The sequence below is a fragment of the Jatropha curcas genome, chromosome 9 (genome assembly GCF_041381405.1).
Source record: "Jatropha curcas cultivar XTBG-Jc1 chromosome 9, XTBG_Jcur_1.0, whole genome shotgun sequence".
Taxonomy (NCBI): domain Eukaryota; kingdom Viridiplantae; phylum Streptophyta; class Magnoliopsida; order Malpighiales; family Euphorbiaceae; genus Jatropha; species Jatropha curcas.
In genome coordinates, this window is record NC_143159.1 from 25,234,834 (window position 1) to 25,258,177 (window position 23,344).

General features: G+C 27.0%; 1 protein-coding gene and 1 pseudogene across 1 annotated transcript; one reads left to right on the forward strand and one right to left on the reverse strand.

Annotated features, from left to right (window-relative positions):
- The first annotated feature begins 6,285 nt into the window (after positions 1 to 6,285).
- On the forward strand, positions 6,286 to 21,974 carry LOC105640450 (medium-chain-alcohol O-fatty-acyltransferase). The gene is made up of 7 exons (XM_089725525.1): positions 6,286 to 6,539; positions 17,821 to 18,396; positions 18,618 to 18,684; positions 19,482 to 19,576; positions 20,923 to 21,117; positions 21,260 to 21,397; positions 21,637 to 21,974. Exons 1-7 carry the CDS (start codon positions 6,291 to 6,293, stop codon positions 21,796 to 21,798), a joined length of 1,482 nt encoding a protein of 493 aa, XP_089581651.1. The 5' UTR covers positions 6,286 to 6,290; the 3' UTR covers positions 21,799 to 21,974.
- Positions 21,857 to 22,975, reverse strand: LOC149493905 (medium-chain-alcohol O-fatty-acyltransferase pseudogene; annotated as a pseudogene).
- Between the last annotated feature and the right edge of the window lie 369 nt (positions 22,976 to 23,344).

Genomic DNA, 23,344 nt, shown 5'->3' on the forward strand with positions numbered 1-23,344 from the left:
ATATTTTTAAAAAAATGGTCTCACTTTATCCTTTTTTTTCAGTAAATTATGAGAAATACTTGGTACAATACAGGTAATGGAGGCAAAACGAGTCAAAACGGGAAAATGTCTGGTTATCGAAATTTATAGACTATTTGGGCGTTTAATTAAAATATGGGCTTTCAATTGCTATTCAGATTCAATTCCTAGCTATTTCTTATATTTTTGAACATCTAATTTAAATTGGGTTTAAAGTGGGATATTCTGGGATTTTCTCTTTTAAGTTTTTTTGGGTTGAGTTCTTAGGTATAAGAACAAATCAAAATCATGATTATTTTGGGTTAATTCTGCTGGTTCAAATTGGTGGAGAGTTCTAAGTTCTATGTTAATCTTGAGGTTCCGTATCAATACTCATTGATTTAATCTATGGGTGAGTCTATAAAGATTGACTCTGGATAAGTCAATTCTAATAAAAACATGTGCTAATATGATAAACTAAATTAAAATAACTTATTTGATGAGAGATCCTTAAACTTCATAAAAATACATATTAAATACTATTATTTGCATGTAAGAATCTAAATTTTAATAATAATTTTATTTACGGTTGCTAAAAACAGCAAGGGGACACAAGATATAAACTTGGAAGGATCAAATATTAAATTTAAATTTTTGGAAGGATCAAATATAAGTATTTAAATAAGAAAAACCCATATGGAATATATTAAAATAAAATTTTAAAATTTTAACGAACGCGGTTTGTCAGCCCACCCTGTGTTTGTAGCTTAAAAAGTGATGTGAAACTGGATGTCATGAAACAAAAATATTATTTATGAAAAAATTTTATTAAAATAAAATTAATATCCATATCTCCTTATAAAATATAAAATATTTTCTGTTTTAATTATTTTATTATTATTATTATTATTATTATTTACTCAATTCCATATAAATTGATGGTATTAATAACTAAGTAATTTTAAATTTCTATTGTATTGCTATATATATATATATATATATATATTAATAACTAAGTAATTTTAAACAAATTTGGACATTTCAAAGCCTTTATGGGATGTTCACTCTCTCGGCGATGGATTCTCTCTCATTTCTCTTTTACTTTCTTCAGCTCGTAAAGTTTCTGATCCAGAGGCAACTCCATCCTTTCCAGTGAAGAAGAAGAAGGAGAAATATGAAGAGCAGAATAATTTGAGTTATCTTCGCAAGTTTTGGTTGATGTTTCGATTTCATTGGAATAGTATGGTTGATGTTATTATGTTGATTGCAACATTATTGTTCTTCAAGGATACAAAAACACCTATTAGTAATTCTACTTGCGGCGGCGGATCGTCCGGCAAGCGCATTGTTTACAAAATTGCTAGTTTGGACGATATCAAATTGGTGAAAAATGCCACCAACTCTGTAAGTATTTATAGAAACTTTTTTGTGTTAATTTTTCAATAGAAAGTATTTTTATATTAATTAACTAAAATTATTTTAATTATTTTTAATTATTTTTCCTCCTTACTCATCAATAAGGTTAAATTAATTAACTAAAATAATTTTTAATTATTTTTCCTTCTTCTTTGGCTAATTTATTTATAGACTGTTAATGACGTCATCATGGCCGTACTACAAGCAAGTTTATCTCGTTACCTCAACAGGCTATACGGTAAGGGCTCCTTTTTCATATATGCTTATATTTACATTAGTTTGTTCTAAGGCATAATTACTTTGAGGCTTAGGGGTCATTTCTGTCCATTAAAATTCTTAAAATTTCATTTTTTTTCATGCAAATTTTATTTTATTTTAATTTATATTAGGATCGTATTATATGGTTACTATTTTACCATACATCTTTTTCATGTCGGTTAAAAAATTAATTCGATTAAATTCGATTAAATCAAAAAAGTTTCGATGAAAATTTTTATTCAAACCAACCGAATTGGCAGAATGTTCATCCCTATCTCTATGCCCTGCGCCATTGATTCCTTAAAATTTTATATCTTTTTAGTTAACAGTATTTTAATATAGTTCCATCCCTAAGTTCAATACACTTCAATAAGATACAGGACCATTGAAACGAGTAAATTACTATAAAGTCCTTGAAGTTTGACCAAAATTACTATTTCATTTCTAATATTTGAAAAAAATTATTCTGAAGTCATTAAAGTAGTGAAATTTGGTACTATTGAACTACATTTTCCTTCTATCATTCTCGTCATAGCATTGAGGGAGTGAATTGGGGAGACAAAAGAATAGTAATATATTAAATATGAGGGACTAAATAGTCAAATTTAATTGGGTATTTAATGACAAAAGTAATAATTTTGGACGAAAAAACTAAATAGGAACTAAACTTCGGCGATTTTAGAGTAAATTTTTCGAATAATATGGATAAAGCAGTAATTTCAGTAAACCTCAGACACTTCATAATAATTTACCCTTGTAAAAATTCTTTCTTATATACACACATGCCCGGTGACGCAGGTGATAATAATAGAGCAACAGAGAAGGAGAATAATCTTCCAAAAGGCCTCCACGTTAGAGCAGTGGTACCTGTGTCCTTCAGCTTGGGGATCCATGTGAGTTCTTCCATTGTTTGAGATTAATACTTCATTTAAAAAAAAAAAAATTTATATCGATCGTTGCCGGCTGTTGACATTTAATGTTGAAATAAATTATTGAAGTGAGAATAATAAGATTTTCGATAATATTTTTAATGAAATTTAAATATTATAAAATAATTTTAATCATAATTGATTAAAAAATTATGTTTTATTAGTTTATTAGATATAATTTATTAAAATTATTATTTTAATTAATACTTATTTTAAAATTTTAATATATTTTTTTAAATTTTATTTTTAAAAAATATATATGACAATGAGACATTTGAAAATTTTTTGTATTTTATTTTTTAAATTTATTTATTAAATATTTATTCTATTTTAATTATAATTTAAAATATTTTGTTTAGAAGAGATAAAAAAAAGAAAAATGTATTAATATTTTTTTTAATATTTGTATGATTTGATTAGATATATTTTGTAATCAAGTTTGAGTTTCATAATTTAATAGATATACACATAAACACTAAACTATATATCCTGTGTTTTTTCGCTTTTGTTTTCAAAGTAGGAAGAAAATTTACGACTTGAATATTAATTGCATGTTTAAATTTTTCAACATAAATATATATTGAAACATATTTGTTAAATGATATTATAGAATTATACATATATAGTTATAATTAATTTTAGGTGAATCACGATATACATTGAACTAAAGTATGTGTGTTATATATGCACACGGTTACTTTATTAATTAACCATTATATTCACATTTATCTTATATAAATTTTTTTGAAAAAATCTAAATGATATAATCCATATCTAATATTAAAAATACAAATGAATATAAATCAAAATAAAACAAATAAGAATTATTCATTTTGTTGAGTTAGGAAAAGAGAGTACATAAATAAAAGAAATCCCAACCAAAAACTAAATTGAAGCTAAGAAAACATCTTCCGCCTTCATTAGCTTATATTCTACCATTTGGGCATGAGACTAGACAGCATGGACTTATATGCAAATGAGTGTTAGCACCCATCTTTCGCAAAATATATTGATTTATGTTAGGTCTACCAACTATTTCATTATAAGTACGTTATTTATTTTATTATTATTAAATGTGAAATTAATATATATCCTAACATTTATTTATTGAATTGTATAATTAAGAAGTGGTATAAGAGCCTATTGTCGAATGGTTAAGAAATGGTAAATAGTGTTATTGTATAATTATAAAGAGTAATTTTGTTTTTTTGTCCAACAACATCGGCTTTGAAAGGAAACTTATTCATCCAAACAAAGTATGACTTATAAATTTAAAAGCATCTTATTGATTCACCTCAAACAAATAAATTTATTACATTATTGTCTAATTGAACAAGTCCAAGGTTGAATAAGTCAATGGTTTAATTAATAAACTGTCAATAAGAATAATACAAAGCAAATGACCCATAAGTGTTTAAAGGCAATTAAAGACTGTATTCGGCAATAAATTTTTAAGTAGTTCTGATCAAAATGTTAAACGCTATTTTTTATATCATTTGGTAACATAACGTTTAAACTAGCTTTTAGAGATCAATGCAGCATCTTATAAAAAGTTAACTCATGTAACGTATAGCTTTTAGAGTTTTATGAAAATCTACTCAAATAGCTAGCAGCTAAATGTTACTGGAGGTCAAGACAGGGACTTATAAAAAGTTAACTCATATAACATTTAGTGTTTAGTATTTTATGAAAAGTTACTCAAACAACTAACAGTTAAATGCTACTAAAATAACTAACAGTTATCAAAATAAATAATTTTGCTGAACATACTCGAAATCTACTCAAATGATAGGATTGATGAGGATAAGTAGGCTTGAAACAAGTATTTTTAGGTGAATAATAGTTATGGATACATAAAAAATGTAATACCTTGAAAGCCCATTTGTTGTCGTACAGGCTTTCCTTTTACAATTGCAATTATAAAAAATTTCTTCTTTTAATAATATAATAATGGTGCGTTGGTTGTCCAGTACAATTTTAATAAGGCTACCAATGGAATGAAATTCCTTATAAACTCTTTATGGTCGATGATTTATTAAGGCTAGGCCTAGATTTAGAATTCATCTTTTTCTAAAATGAAATTACCTAACGCATGTGTGACCTCAGAGTAGAATAATACTGAAAACAAAAATACTATATATTTGAATATTTAATAACAGCAAGATAATTATTAAATAAATAATTAAATAATTTCATGTATTTGCAAAGCATCTTAGGTACAATTTGAGGGAATAAGAGATGGGGGGCAATTGCTAGGTAAGATGTAACGTTATAAGTTGGACCCATAAAATAAATTATTAAAGGGAGACAATTTATACCTTTGACGTGAATAAATTATATTATATATATATATATATATATATATATATATATTGTTTTGGTAGCTCTTTCAATTAACCATGCATACGTATTGATGTGAAGGCAGCTATAGTTTATGTATATTGGGAAGAAAATTGGGATTGACCATCAACCCACTTGCATGTGTAATATATATAATTATTTTAATTCAATATTCAATTAAATGAAATTATATTTTATATTTACTGATTTATAAAGAAAAGCATATATTATTTTTTATCTAATGGGAAAAGAACATTCCTCACGTTAATTGGATGTGTTGTTTTACCATTAATTAAAAGGTATAAGAGATTTTTTGCCAAATGTTTTTTTTTTTTTTTTTTTTTTTAAAAGAAGAAAAAAAGGCACATTTTAGGTTGGCTTTTAACTCGGATTAAGTTAAATCATACTAACTTCATAGCTCATTCAATTATAAGCGATCTCAATTAATAATATCACTCATTCCAATTAAATTCTTGACTTCGCAGAGATGGTTCACTAAATAGTACTATACGTGAATAGTAATCATATATGTGAATAGTACTATACGTGAATAGTAACCGTACGCGTGAATAGTATTATGCGTGAAATAGTGCTGGGCTTACTTGAAACGGACTTAGCAACAGTAACGTCAATAGTACTATTTACCACTAACTTTGAGTTACTGTTTTACTATTCATCACTAAGTCGATTCTGCAACGACTTTCCGAGTGGACAACACCAATAGACTCGTTGTAATTTTCTTATCGTCGTGGTATATTCATTTTCAAAGTATATCCACGGATCCGGTACCGCTATCTGACCGGTTGGACCTGCCGAAACCTTCGGCTCTGATACCAGTTGTTGGAAAAAAATTACGCAAAATCCCCTTTACGAGGGAGCAAAAGAAAAATAATAACACACAATTTGATAACGGAGTTCGGCCAATCTTTTATAGGAGAAAAATAAATAGTGTTTACATACCCTCATAACCCTCTATCCAAGAATACCCGAAAAATTAAGCTTAATTTTTCTTATTGAATAATCTCTCTATTTTTCTCTCTCACAATTGCTCTCACTCTCTCTGTCTTGGTGTTATTGTTGGTGTAATTGAACGGAGGCAAATCCTCTCCTCTTTATCGGAGAGGAAGATGAGAGAGCCGTGTATCACGGCTCTCCATCTTTGTCAAAGTTGCTTGCGAACTTTCACTTTTTTTTTTTTTTTTTTCCTTTTCATCACGTGTGTGGGACACACCACAACCTAACTTTGACAACTAGTTACTGCATGTATACCTAACGTCCAGCCAAACTATTCTTTCGTATGTTATATATACAAACTCAGAGTAGTAACAACCAGGTATATAGAATAGCCTCATGGAAAATTTTCTTAGAAACAGAATGCAAGCTCTTAAGCCTGTCCGAACAAGCATAGAACGCGAAGATGAAAAGACGATAGAGAGAGAAGAAGAACCTCTGAGTCCATGGTCTATTGCGAGTCACAGATCGGAATCCGGTATCTATGTCATGGGCATTTTAGGGTTCAAGAACAGAATCAACCCTAGCTGTGTCAAGGATAACCTGATGCATGATTTGATGAGGAATCCTCGCTTCTGTAGCTTGCAGGTAACGTTTAATTTTAATTACATCTTGTCAAGTACAAATTTAGAACTATTTGGTATTGTTGAAATATATTATAGGTGTGTGCGCAGTAGCGTATAGTGGAAAACAATTTTTAAGGGTTAATATATAATAAACTATAATAAGTAGAGTTTATTCAAAACTTTAAGAGAGCTCAATTGAAAAAGATACATGCGTATCAAAAAGAATAAAAGAAAAAAAAAATCAATCGACCCCTTTCTATAACATAGATCCGCATTGCGTGTACGGTCAAACGAAAGTTTATATAGGGAAAACTTTTAATCACAAGTATCAAATGGCAAAGTGGTTAAAACATTAAAAAAACTTCACATAGGTCTTCAGAATTTTTATTTTTTTTATTGTGATGGACTTGTTTAAATCCTGTTTATTGCTCTACTCATATACTAAAAGTAGGAATTTTATTGAAATAAGGGTATTTCTGACCATATACTAAAAAAAATAACCAAGTAAAATTATTTTAAAAAAATTTCTATTTTCATTAGTTTTATCTAAAGGTGTGTGAACAGTCACGTACGGAGGAAAAAAATTTTTTGGGATTAATATATAATAAACTATAATAAATAGAGTTTATTCGGAACTTTAAAAGATATCAATTGAAAAAGATATATGTGTATCAAAAAGAAACAAAAGAAAAAAAATATCATTCGGTCAAAAGTTTCAATAGGGGAAACTTTTAGTCACAAGAATCAAATGGCAAAGTGGTTAAAACATAAAAGAAATTTCACTTAGGCCTTCAGCATTTTTATATTTTTTATTGTGATTGACTTGTTCAGACCGTGATTATTGCTCTACTCATATATTAAAAGTAGAAATTTTATTGAAATAAGGGTATTTCTGACCATATACTAAAAAAAATAACTAAGTAAAAATTGTTTTCAAAAAATTTCTATTTTCATTAGTTTGATCTAAAGGTGTATGTGCAGTCGCACACAGAGGAAAAAAATTTTTTGGAATTAATATAAAATAAACTATAATAAATGGAGTTTATTCAGAACTTGAAAAGAGGTCAATTGAAAAATATATATGTGTATCAAAAAAAAAAATCAATCGAGCACTTTCTATAACATATATCTGCCATTGCGTGTACAGTCAAACGAAAGTTTAAATGGGGAAAACCTTTAATCACAAGTATCAAATGGCAAAGTGGTTAAAACATTAAAAAAACTTCACATAGGTCTTCAGAATTTTTTTTTTTTTTTTTTATTGTCATGGACTTGTTTAAACCCTGTTTATTGCTCTACTCATATACTAAAAGTAGGAATTTTATTGAAATAAGGGTATTTCTGACCATATACTAAAAAAATAACCAAGTAAAATTATTTTAAAAAAATTTCTATTTTCATTAGTTTGATCTAAAGGTGTGTGAACAGTCACGTACGGAGGAAAAAATTTTTTTGAGATTAATATATAATAAACTATAATAAATAGAGTTTATTCGGAACTTTAAAAGATATCAATTGAAAAAGATATATGTGTATCAAAAAGAAACGAAAGAAAAAAAATATCATTCGGTCAAACGAAAGTTTCAATAGGGGAAATTTTTAGTCACAATAATCAAATGGCAAAGTGGTTAAAACATAAAAGAAATTTCACTTAGGCCTTCAGTGTTTTTATATTTTTTATTGTGATTGACTTGTTCAGACCGTTATTATTGCTCTACTCATATATTAAAAGTAGGAATTTTATTGAAATAAGAGTATTTCTGACCATATACTAAAAAAAATAACTAAGTAAAAATTGTTTTCAAAAAATTTCTATTTTCATTAGTTTGATCTAAAGGTGTATGTACAGTCGCATACAGAGGAAAAAAATTTTTTGGGATTAATATAAAATAAACTATAATAAATAGAGTTTATTCAGAACTTGAAAAGAGGTCAATTGAAAAAGATATATGTGTATCAAAAAAAAGAATCAATCGAGCCCTTTCTATAACATAGATCCGCCATTGCGTGTACGGTCAAATGAAAGTTTAAATAGGGAAAACTTTTAATCACAAGTATCAAATGGCAAAGTGGTTAAAACATTAAAAAAACTTCACATAGGTCTTCAGAATTTTTATTTTTTTTATTGTGATGGACTTGTTTAAACCCTGTTTATTGCTCTACTCATATACTAAAAGTAGGAATTTTATTGAAATAAGGGTATTTCTGACCATATACTAAAAAAAATAACCAAGTAAAATTATTTTAAAAAAATTTCTATTTTCATTAGTTTGATCTAAAGGTGTGTGAACAGTCACGTACAGAGGAAAAAAATTTTTTGGGATTAATATATAATAAACTATAATAAATAGAGTTTATTCGGAACTTTAAAAGATATCAATTGAAAAAGATATATGTGTATCAAAAAGAAACAAAAGAAAAAAAATATCATTCGATTAAAAGTTTCAATAGGGGAAACTTTTAGTCACAAGAACAAATGGCAAAGTGGTTAAAACATAAAAGAAATTTCACTTAGGCCTTCAGTATTTTTATATTTTTATTGTGATTGACTTGTTCAGACCGTGATTATTGCTCTACTCATATATTAAAAGTAGGAATTTTATTGAAATAAGGGTATTTCTGACCATATACTAAAAAAAAAATAACTAAGTAAAAATTGTTTTCAAAAAATTTCTATTTCATTAGTTTGATCGAAAGGTGTATGTGCAGTCGCATACAGAGGAAAAAATTTTTTTGGGATTAATATAAAATAAACTATAATAAATGGAGTTTATTCAGAACTTGAAAAGAGGTCAATTGAAAAATATATATGTGTATCAAAAAAAAAAAATCAATCGAGCCCTTTCTATAACATAGATCTGCCATTGCGTATACAGTCAAACGAAAGTTTAAATAGGGAAAACCTTTAATCACAAGTATCAAATGGCAAAGTGGTTAAAACATAAAAAAGACTTCACATAGGTCTTCAGAATTTTTTTTTTATTATTATTGTGATGGACTTGTTTAAACCTGTTTATTGCTCTACTCATATACTAAAAGTATGAATTTTATTGAAATAAGGCTATTTCTGACCATATACTAAAAAAATAACCAAGTAAAATTATTTTAAAAAAATTTCTATTTTCATTAGTTTGATCTAAAGGTGTGTGAATAGTCACGTACAGAGGAAAAAATTTTTTTGGGATTAATATATAATAATATAATAAATAGAGTTTATTCGGAACTTTAAAAGATATCAATTGAAAAAGATATATGTGTATCAAAAAGAAACAAAAGAAAAAAAATATCATTCCGTCAAACGAAAGTTTCAATAGGGGAAACTTTTAGTCACAAGAATCAAAAGGCAAAGTGGTTAAAACATAAAAGAAATTTCACTTAGGCCTTCAGTATTTTTATATTTTTATTGTGATTGACTTGTTCAGACCGTTATTATTGCTCTACTCATATATTAAAAGTAGGAATTTTATTGAAATAAGAGTATTTCTGACTATATACTAAAAAAAATAACTAAGTAAAAATTGTTTTCAAAAAATTTCTATTTTTATTAGTTTGATCTAAAGGTGTATGTACAGTCGCATACAGAGGAAAAAAATTTTTTGAGATTAATATAAAATAAACTATAATAAATAGAGTTTATTCATAACTTGAAAAGAGGTCAATTGAAAAAGTTATGTGTATCAAAAAAAAAAAAAAAAATCAATCGAGCCCTTTCTATAACATAGATCCGCCATTGCGTGTACGGTCAAACGAAAGTTTAAATAGGGAAAACCTTTAATCACAAGTATCAAATGGCAAAGTGGTTAAAACATAAAAAAAAACTTCACATAGGTCTTCAGAATTTTTATTGTGATGGACTTGTTTAAACCCTGTTGATTGCTCTACTCATATACTAAAAGTAGGAATTTTATTGAAATAAGGGTATTTCTGACCATATAGTAAAAAGAATAACCAAGTAAAATTATTTTTAAAAAATTTCTATTTTCATTAGTTTGATCTAAAGGTGTGTGAGCAGTCACGTACGGAGGAAAAAAATTTTTTGGAATTAATATATAATAAACTATAATAAATAGAGTTTATTCAGAACTTTAAAAGATAACAATTGAAAAAGATATATGTGTATCAAAAAGAAACAAAAGAAAAAAAATATCATTCGGTCAAACGAAAGTTTCAATAGGGGAAACTTTTAGTCACAAGAATCAAATGGCAAAGTGGTTAAAACATAAAAGAAATTTCACTTAGGCCTTCAGTATTTTTATATTTTTATTGTGATTGACTTGTTCAGACCGTTATTATTGCTCTACTCATATATTAAAAGTAGGAATTTTATTGAAATAAGGGTATTTTTGACCATATACTAAAAAAAAATAACTAAGTTAAAATTGTTTTCAAAAAATTTCTATGTTCATTAGTTTGATCCAAAGGTGTGTGCGCAGTCACATACAGACGAAAAAAATTTTTCGAGATTAATATATAATAAACTATAATAAATAGAGTTTATTCAGAACTTTGAAAGAGGTCAATTGAAAAGGATATATGTGTATCAAAAAGAAACAAAAGAGAAAAAAAAAAATCATTCGGTCAAATGAAAGTTTCAATAGGGGAAACCTTTAGTCACAAGAATCAAATCGCAAAGTGGTTAAAACATAAAAGAAACTTTACTTAGGTCTTCAGTTTTTTTATTTTTTTTATTGTGATTGGCTTGTTTAGACCGTGTTCATTGCTCTACTTATATACTAAAAGTAGGAATTTTATTGAAATAAGGGTATTTCTGACCATATACTAAAAAAAAAACTAATTATATTTTGTTTTTAAAAAATTTCTATTTTCATTAGTTTGATCAAAAGGCGTGTGTGCAGTGGCGCACATAGGAAAAAAAAAATTTCAATGTTAATATATAATAAACGATAATAAATAGAGTTTACTCAGAACTTAAAAAGACGTCAATTGAAAAAGATATGTGTATCAAAAAGAAACAAAAGAAAAAAAAAATCATTCGATCAAATGAAAGCTTCAATAGGCGAAACCTTTAGCCACAAGAATCAAATGGCAAAGCGGTTAAAACATAAAAGAAGCATTACTTAGGTCTTCAGTATTTTCATTTCTTTTATTGTGATTGACTAGTTTAGACCGTGTTTATTGCTCTACTCATATACTAAAAGTAAGAATTTCATCGAAACAAGGGTATTTTTGACCATATACTAAAAAATAACTAATTCAAAATTGTTTTGAAAAAATTTCTATTTTCATTAGTTTGACCTAAAGGTGTGTGCGCAGTAGATTCCAGAGGGAAAAAATTTTTTGGGATTAATATATAATAAACTATAATAAATAGAGTTTATTTAGAACTTTAAAAGAGGTCAATTGAAAAAGATACATGTTTATCAAAAAGTAATAAAAGAAAAAAAAAAATCAATCGACCCCTTTCTATAACATAGATCCGCCATTGCATGTACGGCCAAACAAAAGTTTAAATAGGGAAAACCTTTAATCACAAGTATCAAATGGCAAAGCGGTTAAAACATAAACAAAACTTCACATAGGTCTTCAGAATTTTTATTTTTTTTATTGTGATGGACTTGTTTAAACCCTGTTTATTGCTCTACTCATATATTAAAAGTAAGAATTTTATTGAAATAAGGGTATTTCTGACCATATACTAAAAAAAATAACCAAGTAAAATTATTTTTAAAAAATTTCTATTTTTATTAGCTTGATCTAAAGGTGTGTGAGCAGTCGCGTACAGAGCAAAAAAAACTTTTTGGAATTAATATAAAATAAACCATAATAAATAGAGTTTATTCAGAACTTAAAAAGACATCAATTGAAAAAGATATGTGTGTCAAAAAGAAACAAAAGAAAAAAAAAACATTCGATCAAACGAAAGTTTCAATAGGAGAAACCTTTAGTCACAAGAATCAAATGGCAAAGTGGTTAAAACATAAAAGAAGCTTCACTTAGGTCTTCAGTATTTTTATTTTTTTTTATTGTGATTGACTTGTTTAGACCGTGCTTATGGCTCTACTCATATACTAAAAGTAGGAATTTTATTGAAATAAGGGTATTTTTGACCATATACTGAAAAAAATAACTAAGTAAAAATTGTTTTTAAAAAATTTCTATTTTTATTAGTTTGATCTAAAGGTGTGTGCGCAGTCGATTACAGAGGAAAAAAATTTTTTTGGGATTAATATATAATAAACTATAATAAATAGAGTTTATTCAGAACTATAAAAGAGGTCAATTGAAGAAGATACATTTGTATCAAAAAGAAATAAAAGAAAAAAAAAATCAGTCGATCCCTTTCTATAACATAGATCCACAATTACATGTACGGTCAAACGAAAATTTAAATAGGTAAAACCTTTAATCACAAGAATCAAATGGCAAAGTGGTTAAATCATAAAAAAAAACTTCACTTAAGTCTTTAGTATTTTTATTTTTTTATTGTCATTGACTTGTTTAGACCGTATTTATAGCTCTACTCATATAATAAAAGTAAGAAATTTATTGAAATAAGGATATTTCTGACCATATACTAAAAAACATAACTAAGTAAAAATTGTTTTTAAAAAATTTCTATTTTTATTAGTTTGATTTAAAGGTGTGTGAGCAGTCGCGTACAGAGGAAAAAAAATTTTCGGGATTACTATATAATAAACCATAATAAATAGAGTCTATTAAGAACTTAAAAAGACATCAATTAAAAGAGACATGTGTATCCAAAAGAAACAAAAGAAAAAAAAAATCATTTGGGGAAACCTTTAGTCACAAGAATCAAATGGCAAAGTGGTTAAAACATAAAAGAAGCTTCACTTAGGTCTTCAGTTTTTTTTTTTTTTTTTTTTAATGTGATTGACTTGTTTAAACCGTGTTTATTGCTCTGCTCATATACTAAAAGTAGGAATTTCATTGATATAAGGGTGTTTCTGACCATATAGTAAAAAAAAAAAAACTAATTAAAAACTTTTTTTAAAAAATTTCTATTTTCATTAGTTTGATCTAAAGGTGTGTGTGTAGTCGATTACAGAGGGAAAAAATTTTCCAGAATTAATATATAAGAAACTATAATAAATAGAGTTTATTCAGAACTTTAAAAGAGGTCAATTAAAAAAGATACATGGGTATCAAAAAGAAATAAAAGAAAAAAAAAATCAATCGACCCCTTTCTATAACATAGATCCACTGTTGCGTGTGATTCACCATTACATGTACGGTCAAACGAAAGTTTAAATAACGGAAACTTTTAATCACAAGAATCAAATGGTAAAGTGGTTAAGACATAAAAAAAAAAAACTTAACTTAGGTCATTAGTATTTTTATTTTTTTTTATTGTGATTGACTTGTTTAGACCGTGTTTATAGCTCTACTCATATACTAAAAGTAGGAATTTTATTGAAATAAGGGTATTTCTGACCACATACTTAAAAAAATAACTAAGTAAAAATTGTTTTTAAAAATTTCTATTTTCATTAGTTTGATCTAAAGGTGTGTGAGCAGTCGCGTACAGAGGAAAAGAATTTTTTGGAATTAATATATAATAAACTATAATAAATAGAGTTTATGCAGAACTTAAAAAGACATCAATTGAAAAAGATATGTGTACCAAAAAGAAACAAAAGAAAAAAAAAAAATCATTCGATCAAATGAAAGTTTCAATAGGGGAAACCTTTAGTCCCAAGAATCAAATGGCAAAGTGGTTAAAACATAAAGGAAGCTTCACTCAGGTCTCCAGTATTTTTATTTTTATTTTTATTGTGATTGACTTGTTTAGACTGTGTTTATTGCTCTACTCATATACTAAAAGTAGGAATTTCATCGAAACAAGCATATTTCTAACCATATACTAAAAAAAAAAAACTAATTATAAATTGTTTTTAAAAAATTTCTATTTTCATTAGTTTGATCTAAAGGTGTGTGCGCAGTCGATTACAGAGGAAAAAAATTTTTTAGGATTAATATATATTAAACTATAATAAATAGACTTTATTCAGAACTTTAAAAGAGGTCAATTGAAAAAGATACATGTGTATCAAAAAGAAATAAAAGAAAGTTACATGTGTAAACTATAACCCCTTTCTATAACATAGATCCGCCATTGCGTGTATGGTCAAACGAAAGTTTAAATAGGGGAAACGTTTGATCACAAGAATCAAATGGCAAAGTGGTTAAAACATAAAAAAATCTTCACTTAGGTCTTCAATATTTTTATTTTTTTTATTGTGATGGACTTGTTTAGACCATGTTTATTGCTCTACTCATATACTAAAGTAGGAATTTTATTGAAATAAGGGTATTTATGACTATATACTAAAAAATAACTAAGTAAAAATTGTTTTTAAAAAATCTCTATTTTCATTAGTTTGATCTAAAGGTGTGTGAGTAGTCGCGTGCAGAAGAAAAAAATTTTTCGGGATTAATATATAATAAACCATAATAAATAGAGTTTATTCAGAACTTAAAAAGATGTCAATTGAAAAAGATATGCGTATCAAAAAGAAACAAAAGACAAAAAATCATTCAATCAAACGAAAGTTTCAATAGGGGAAACCTTTAGTCACAAGAATCAAATGGCAAAGTGGTTAAAGCAAAAAAGAAGCTTCACTTAGGTCTTCCGTATTTTTATTTGTTTTATTATGATTCACTTGTTTAGACTGTGTTTATTGCTCTACTCATATACTAAAAGTAGGAATTTCATTGAAATAATAGAGTGTGTGCGCAGTCGATTACAGAGGAAAAAAATTTTTCCGGATTAATATATAATAAACTATAATAAATAGAGTTTATTCATAACTCTAAGAGAGGTCAATTGAGAAAGATACATGTGTATCAAAAAGAAATAAAAGAAAAAAAATCAATCGACCCCTTTCTATAACATAGATCCGCCATTGCGTGTACGATCAAACGAAAGTTTAAATAGGGGAAACCTTTAATCACAAGAATCAAATGGCAAAGTGGTTAAAAAATTTTTTAAAAAAAATTCACTTAGGTCTTTAGTATTTTTATTTTTTTTATTGTGATTGACTTGTTTAGACTGTGTTTATAGCTCTACTCATATACTAAAAGTAGGAATTTTATTAAAATAAGGGTATTTCTGACCATATACTAAAAAAAAAGAAGTAAATTGTTTTTAAAAAATTTCTATTTTCATTAGTTTGATCTAAAGGTGTGTGAGCAATTGCGTACAGAGGAAAAAAAAATTTGGGATTAATATATAATAAATTATAATAAATAGACTTTATTCAGAACATTAAAAGAGGTCAATTGAAAAAGATATATATATGTGTATCAAAAAGAAACAAAAGAAACAAAAATTCATTCGGTCAAACGAAAGTTTCAATTAGGGAAACTTTAGTCACAAGAATCAAATGGCTAAGTGGTTAAAACATAAAAGAAATTTCACTTAGGTCTTCAGTATTTTTATATTTTTATTGTCATTGACTTGTTTAGACCGTGTTTATTGATCTACTCATATACTAAAAGTAGGAATTTTATTGAAATAATAGTATTTCTAACCATATACTAAAAAAAAATAACTAAGTAAAAATTGTTTTTAAAAAATTTCTATTTTTATTAGTTTGATCTAAAGATGTATGGTAGTCGCATACAGAGGAAAAAAATTTTTCGGGATTAATATATAATAAAATATAATAAAAAGAGTTTATTCAGAACTTTAAAAGAGGTCAATTGAAAAAGATATATGTGTATCAAAACGAAACAAAAGAAAAAAAAAATCATTCGGTCAAACGAAAGTTTCAATAGGAGAAACCTTTAGTCACAAGAATCAAATTGCAAAGTAGTTAAAATATAAAAGAAACTTCACTTAGGTCTTCAGTGTTTTTATTTTTTTTATTGTGATTGACTTATTTAGACCATGTATATTGCTCTACTTATATACTAAAAGTAAGAATTTTATTGAAATAAGGGTATTTCTGACCATATTCTAAAAAAACTAATTAAGTAAAAATTGGTTTTAAAAAATTTTTATTTTCATTAGTTTGATCTAAAGGTGTGCGCACAATCGCATATAGAGGAAAAAAAATTTTCGGAATTAATATATGATAAACTATAATAATAGAGCTTATTCAGAACTTTAAAAGAGGTCAATTGAAAAAGTTATATGTGTACCAAAAAGAAACAAAAGAAAAAAAAAAAATATCATTCGGTCAAACGAAAATTTCAATAGGGAGACCTTTAGTCACAAGAATCAAATGGCAAAGTGATTAAAACATAAAAGAAGCTTTACTTAGGTCTTCTGTATTTTTATTTTTTTTATCGTGATTGACTTGTTTAGACTGTGTTTATTGCTCTACTCATATACTAAAAAGTAGGAATTTTATTAAAATAAAGGTATTTCTAACCATATAGTAAGAAATAAAATAACTACGTAAAAATTATTTTTAAAAAATTTCTACTTTCATTAGTTTAATCTATGGGTGGAGCCATAACCCCGTCTATCCATGTATAATCATTTTTTTATTATTCTCTAAAGTTTCCTTTATTTTTTCTTTTCTTTTATGTATTAATTTAATACGAAAAAAGATCCGAATTGCTTAGATTTGATTTACAGATTTATACATAGATCAAATCAATTTATACATAGATCAAATCAATTAAAATATATATTTTTTTAAAAGTGGTCTCACTTTATCCCCTTTTTTTTTTTTTAGTAAATTATGAGAAATACTCTGTTGATTTAATCTATGGGTTGGTCTATATAGATTGGCTCCGCATAAGCAATTCTAATAAAAACATGTGCTAATATGATAAACTAAATTAAAATAGCTTATTTGATAAGAGATCCTTAAACTTCATAAAAATACATATTAAATACTATTATTTGCAGTTGAAAATAAAAAAGTGAGTAAATTCAACAACATTGCATGTAAGAATCTAAATTTTAATAATAATTTTATTTGCGGTTGCTAAAAACAGCAAGGGAACACAAGATATAAGCTTGGAAGGATCAAATATAAGTATTTAAATAGAAAACCCATATCGAATATATTAAAATAAAATTTTAAAATTTTACCCGGGGCGTTTGTAGGTTAAAAAGTGATGTGAAATTGGACGTCATGAAACAAAAATATTATTTATAAAAAAATTTTATTAAAAATAAATTAATATCCATATCTCCTTATAAAATATAAAATATTTTCTGTTTTAATTATTATTATTATTTACTCAATTCTATTATATTGCTATATATATACATGCTAACATTAAGTTGAGATTCGAGTTCAACTTTATGTATATAATTGCAAGATTTTGATATTGATCAAAATTTAATTGGAAAACAAATTCAGGTTGCTGATGACAAAGATGGGAAGATGAAATGTGTAAGAACAAGTGTGAATGTGGAAGATCATGTCATAGTCCCAGAGCTCAACCAAGACATGGAGTTATCACCACAAACATTCTTAGAAGATTACATCTCTAATTTAAGCAAAACAAATTTGGACATTTCAAAGCCTTTATGGGATGTTCATATCCTAAATCTTAAAACTGATGACGCTGAATCTGTTTGCATTGTTCGCGTTCATCACTCTCTCGGCGATGGATTCTCTCTCGTTTCTCTTTTACTTTCTTCAGCTCGTAAAGTTTCTGATCCAGAGGCAACTCCATCCTTTCCAGTGAAGAAGAAGAAGGAGAAATATGAAGAGCAGAATAATTTGAGTTATCTTCGCAAGTTTTGGTTGATGTTTCGATTTTATTGGAATAGTATGGTTGATGTTATTATGTTGATTGCAACATTATTGTTCTTCAAGGATACAAAAACACCTATCACAAATTCTATGTGGGGCGAATCATCTAGCAAGCGCATTGTTTACAAAATTGTTAGTTTGGACGACATCAAATTGGTGAAAACTGCCACCAACTATGTAAGTGATTTGATAAGTACATCATAATTTGATTTAGTCTTTTATTATAAATTTCAAGTTCTTGAAATTGTTTTGCTTTTGTGTTAATTTTTCAAGAGAAAGTATTTTTATATGATCCGGTTCTGAAATTAGAATCCTAGTTACTCATCAATAAGGTTAAATTAATTAACTAAAATAATTTTTAATTATTTTTCCTTCTTCTTTGGCTAATTTATTTATAGACTATTAACGATGTTATGATGGCCGTACTACAAGCAAGTTTATCTCGTTACCTCAACAGGCTATACGGTAAGGGCTCCTTTTCCATATATGCTTATATATACATTAGTTTGTTCTAAGGCATAATTACGTTGAGGCTTAGGGGTCATTTTTGTCCATTAAAATTCTTAAAATTTTAATTTTTTTTTTGTGCAAATTTTTATTTTATTTTAATTTATATTAGGATAGTATTATATGGTTACGATCCTACCATATGTCTTTTCATGTCCGACTAAAAAATTAATTCGATTAAGTTAAAAAATTTTCAATGAAAGATTTTATTCAAATAGAATGAATTGTCAAAATGTTCACCCCTATCTCTATGCCTTGCGGCATTGATTCCTTAAAATTTTATATCTGTTTAATTAACAATATTTTAATATAGTTCCATCCCTAAGTTCAATATACTTAAATAAGATATTTGACCATTGAAACGAATTAAATTACTATAAAGTCCTTGAAGTTTGACCAAAATTACTATTTCATTGCTAATATTTGAACAATTATTCTGAAGTCACTAAAGTAGTGAAATTTGGTACTATTCAACTACATTTTCTTCTATAGCAATTCAATAGTAAATGCGGGAGACAAAAGAATATTAATATATTAAATATGAGGGACTAAATAGTCAAATATTATTGGGTATTTAATGATAAAAGTAATAATTTTGGACCAAAAAACTAAATAGGGACTAAACCTCCGCGATTTTACAGTAAATTTTTCGAATAATATGGATAAAGCAGTAATTTCAGTAAACCTCAGACATTTCATAATAATTTACCCTTGTAAAAATTCATTATTATATCCACGCATGCCCGGTGACACAGGTGATAATGATAGAGCAACAGAGAAGGAGAATAATCTTCCAAAAGGCCTCCACGTTAGGGCTGCGGTACCTGTGTCCTTCAAGATGGGGATCCATGTGAGTTCTTCTATTCTTCGAGATTAATACTTTATTTAAAAAAAAAAAAAAAATTATATCGATCGTTGCCTGCCGTTGACATTTAATGTTGAAATAAATTATTAACGTGAGAATGATGAGATTTTCAATAGCATTTTAAATGAAATTTGAAATATTTTAAAATAATTTTAATCATAATCGATTAAAAAATTATATTTTATTAATTGACTAGATATGATTTATTAAAATTATTATTTTAATAAATATATATATAGATAATAATTATTTTAAAATTTTAAGATTTATTTTTTAAATTTTATTTTTAAAAAATATATATGATAATGAGTCATTTGAAAATTTTTGTATATTTTTGTATGTTATTTTTCAAATTTATTTTTTAAATATTTATTTTATTTTAATTATAATTTAAAATATTTAATTTAGAAGAGATAAAAAATTTTATTAATATATTTTTTAATATTTTTATGATTTGATTAGATATATTTTTTAATCAAATTTGAGTTTCATAGTTTAATAGATGTACACATAAACAATAAACTATATATCCTGTGTTTTTTGCTTTTGCTTTCAAAGTAGGTAGAAAATTTACTACTTGATTGCATGTTTAAATTTTTCAACATAAACTTTTAGATATATATATATATATATTTCATTATAATCACGTTATTTATATTATTATTATTTAATGTGAAATCAATATATATCCTAACATTTATTTATTGAGTTTTATAATTAAGAAGTGGTATAAGAGATTATTGTCGAATGGTTAAGAAATGGTAAATAGTGTTATTGTATAATAATTATAAAGAGTAATTTTGTGTTTTTGTCCAACAATAACTTTTTATATCGTTTAAAAGCGATTGAAGACTATATTCGGCAATAACTTTTTAAGTAGCTCTGATCAAAATGTTAAATGTTATTTTTTATATCGTTTGGTAATATATCGTTTGAACTAGCTTTTAGAGATCAATGCAGCGTCTTATAAAAAGTTAATTTATGTAACGTATAACTTGTAGAGTTTTATGAAAAGCTACTCAAATAGCTAACAGTTAATGTTACTAGAGGTCAAGATAGGGTCTTATAAAAAGTTAACTCATACAATATTTAGCTTCTAGTACTTTACAAAAAGTTACTCAAACAGTTAACAGCTAAATGTTATTAAAATAACTAACAGCTATTAAAATAAATAATTTTGTCGAACAGACTCAAAATCTACTTAAATGATAGGATTGATACGGATAAGTAGGCTTGAAACAAGTATTTTTAGGTGAATAATAGTTATGGATACATAAAATTATTAAATATATAAAATGTAATGCCTTGAAAGCCCATTTGTTGTCGTACAGGCTTTACCCCAGACTAAACATATGGTGGGCAATAACGTCGGTATTATCCTCTTTCCTTTTACAATTGCAATTAAAGACGACCCACTTGATTATCTTCGCACTGCTAAGGCTTCTATGGACCGGAAGAAGAATTCTTTCGAAGCTATTGCCTCAGGAACCATTATTAAGCTATTCACATATTTCTTTGGCATCAAGGTACATAATTACTATTTTATATTTTACCAAATTAATTTTTAAATTTTAATTAAAGTTAATTAAATTTTCAAATTTTATATATTTAATTTACTAGTCATTAAGTTATTATCGAAAGCAATATGTTCCTCCATTATTATAACAGGGTGCAAGTATTTATGCCCAAAGAATTTTTTCTCAAACTACAATACTTGTCTCAAATCTGCCTGGACCCACCCAAGAAAGTTCTGTCTATGGTCATTCGATTAGCTTCATAGCTCCTACAGTTTATGGGCTTCCAAATGTAAGTGCTCTCTATCAATTCCAATATATTCTTTTCTCCTTTTTTTTTATCTCTATAAAACTTTTATTTAGAAATTTTGAACCAAAATGACTGGTTCTTTTACTATTATTCAATGTGAAATTCGTCTCTCAACAGTTAAGAGTTCAAATAGTTCTGATTAGTAAAAATATACAAATTAATATTAAGATTCTGATTTTATTAATTATATATATTGATATTTGACAATACTATATTCACAGGCTCTGACTGTAAATTTTCAAAGCTATTTCAACAAGATGGCAATTGTTCTATCAGTTGATGAAAATGCAATTCCCAATCCTCACCAGTTATGTACTGATTTCGAAGAATCTTTAAAGCTCATTAAGGATGCTGCCATGGCTAGGGCAAAGATGATGACATAAGGGCCATGCAAATGTAATTGTATGCTCATTTGTCAATTTAAATGCACAAGAGATTTTGTTAAGTCGGTTGCTCAGTTGTTTGTGTTGGCTATTAAGTTTTATAAAAATAATATATAAACCAAAAACTTCTCTGATAATGTAATAATGTTGCATTGGTTGTCCAATAGGATTATTAATTTTTGTTTCATTATTTTGCCCTCAATTTTTTTTTTTTATTCTTTTTCTAGCATATTGAACTAAACAGCGCCCATAGCATTGGTTGAGCAACCTTCTTGGCAAGCTTGGACTTACAGCGCCCATAGCATTCTTGACAAGCTTTAAATCATACAAAGACATTGTTGTATGAACAAACCTGCTTGTATTAGTTCCAAATTGTACTGTTCCTTTAAGAGGGGTCTTGGTATCTTCCAAGAAGAAAATAGTCAACAGAAACGTCACCGCATCGATAAAAGTATTCCAAATCAGCACCACCAACAACCATAACTTAACCAAATATTGCAGAAACCCTCATTTTTTTGCTTCCTTCTCTGCATAGTTGGAAATGTCGGAAGTGACTCAGGATCCGACACTTTTCGAGTGCAAGAAAGTAACAGAAACATGAGAGAGGCTCCATCACCGAGCGAATGGTGGAAGCGAAGAATGGCTATTAATTCTGCTTCAGAGGTTTTAACATTGAGAATATGAAAATCCCACAAAGGTTTAGATTTGCTGACTGCGGTTTTGCTTAAGTTGGAGGCATAGTCTTCTACAAACTAATCAGGACAGTATATGTTTTGATGATCAATAATTGGGACTATAATACGATTGTCTAAAAGCTAGTTTAAAGGTATGTTACCAACCATTGTAAAAAATAACGTTTCAAAAGGTTAAACTCTGCAGAGATTATGTAAAAAGTTAACTTATAAATGGATCTTAATTAATTAATTAATTTATGAAAAGATATGCAAAATTATAAATGGAATACCTGCATGCAAACAAGAGAAACGAGGATGCTTAAGGAAACTATGGACCAGGATAGGATTAATAAGATGAGGATTGATTGGAGTCTTAAATCCAGGATCACAATTATGTAGACATTGGAATCCCGCTCATGAAACGTACGAGCTACTGGGCTCAAAGGTTGCCCAGATTCCTTATCGTCTCCATTTGTAACTCGAATTGGTGTAAGACCTTCCATGGTTTTTGGCTATCAATCTACAACAAGATATTTGTGGTGTGGCGTACCAACGCAATGGCACCTCTTTATATAGACTTCAATAATTCTTATTGATTGTGGGGTAAGACTACTGTACAGAGATGCTATAGACGCAGAAATGGTTATTTTTCATTAGATTTAAACGATCTAAATGTGGGCCATTAAATCTAAAAATTTCTAATAACTTGATACCTATAAAACCAATAATTTATTATTCATGTATTATTTAATTATATTTATTATTATAATAACAAACTTTTTTTGCCCATCTAAAAACTCAATACAAGAAGTAATTCTAATTGTTTAATTTGAATTTTATTTGTAATATACGAAAAACAATTCAAAACTTAA

What these genes read in the sequence shown, in the direction of transcription:
- LOC105640450 (XM_089725525.1), top strand. Translation starts at nt 6,291, where the DNA reads ATGGAAAATTTTCTTAGAAACAGAATGCAAGCTCTTAAGCCTGTCCGA. An exon ending in TGAAAACTGCCACCAACTAT is followed by an intron (nt 18,397 to 18,617) that starts GTAAGTGATTTG and finishes ATTTATTTATAG; the next exon opens with ACTATTAACGATGTTATGAT. An exon ending in TTACCTCAACAGGCTATACG is followed by an intron (nt 18,685 to 19,481) that starts GTAAGGGCTCCT and finishes CCGGTGACACAG; the next exon opens with GTGATAATGATAGAGCAACA.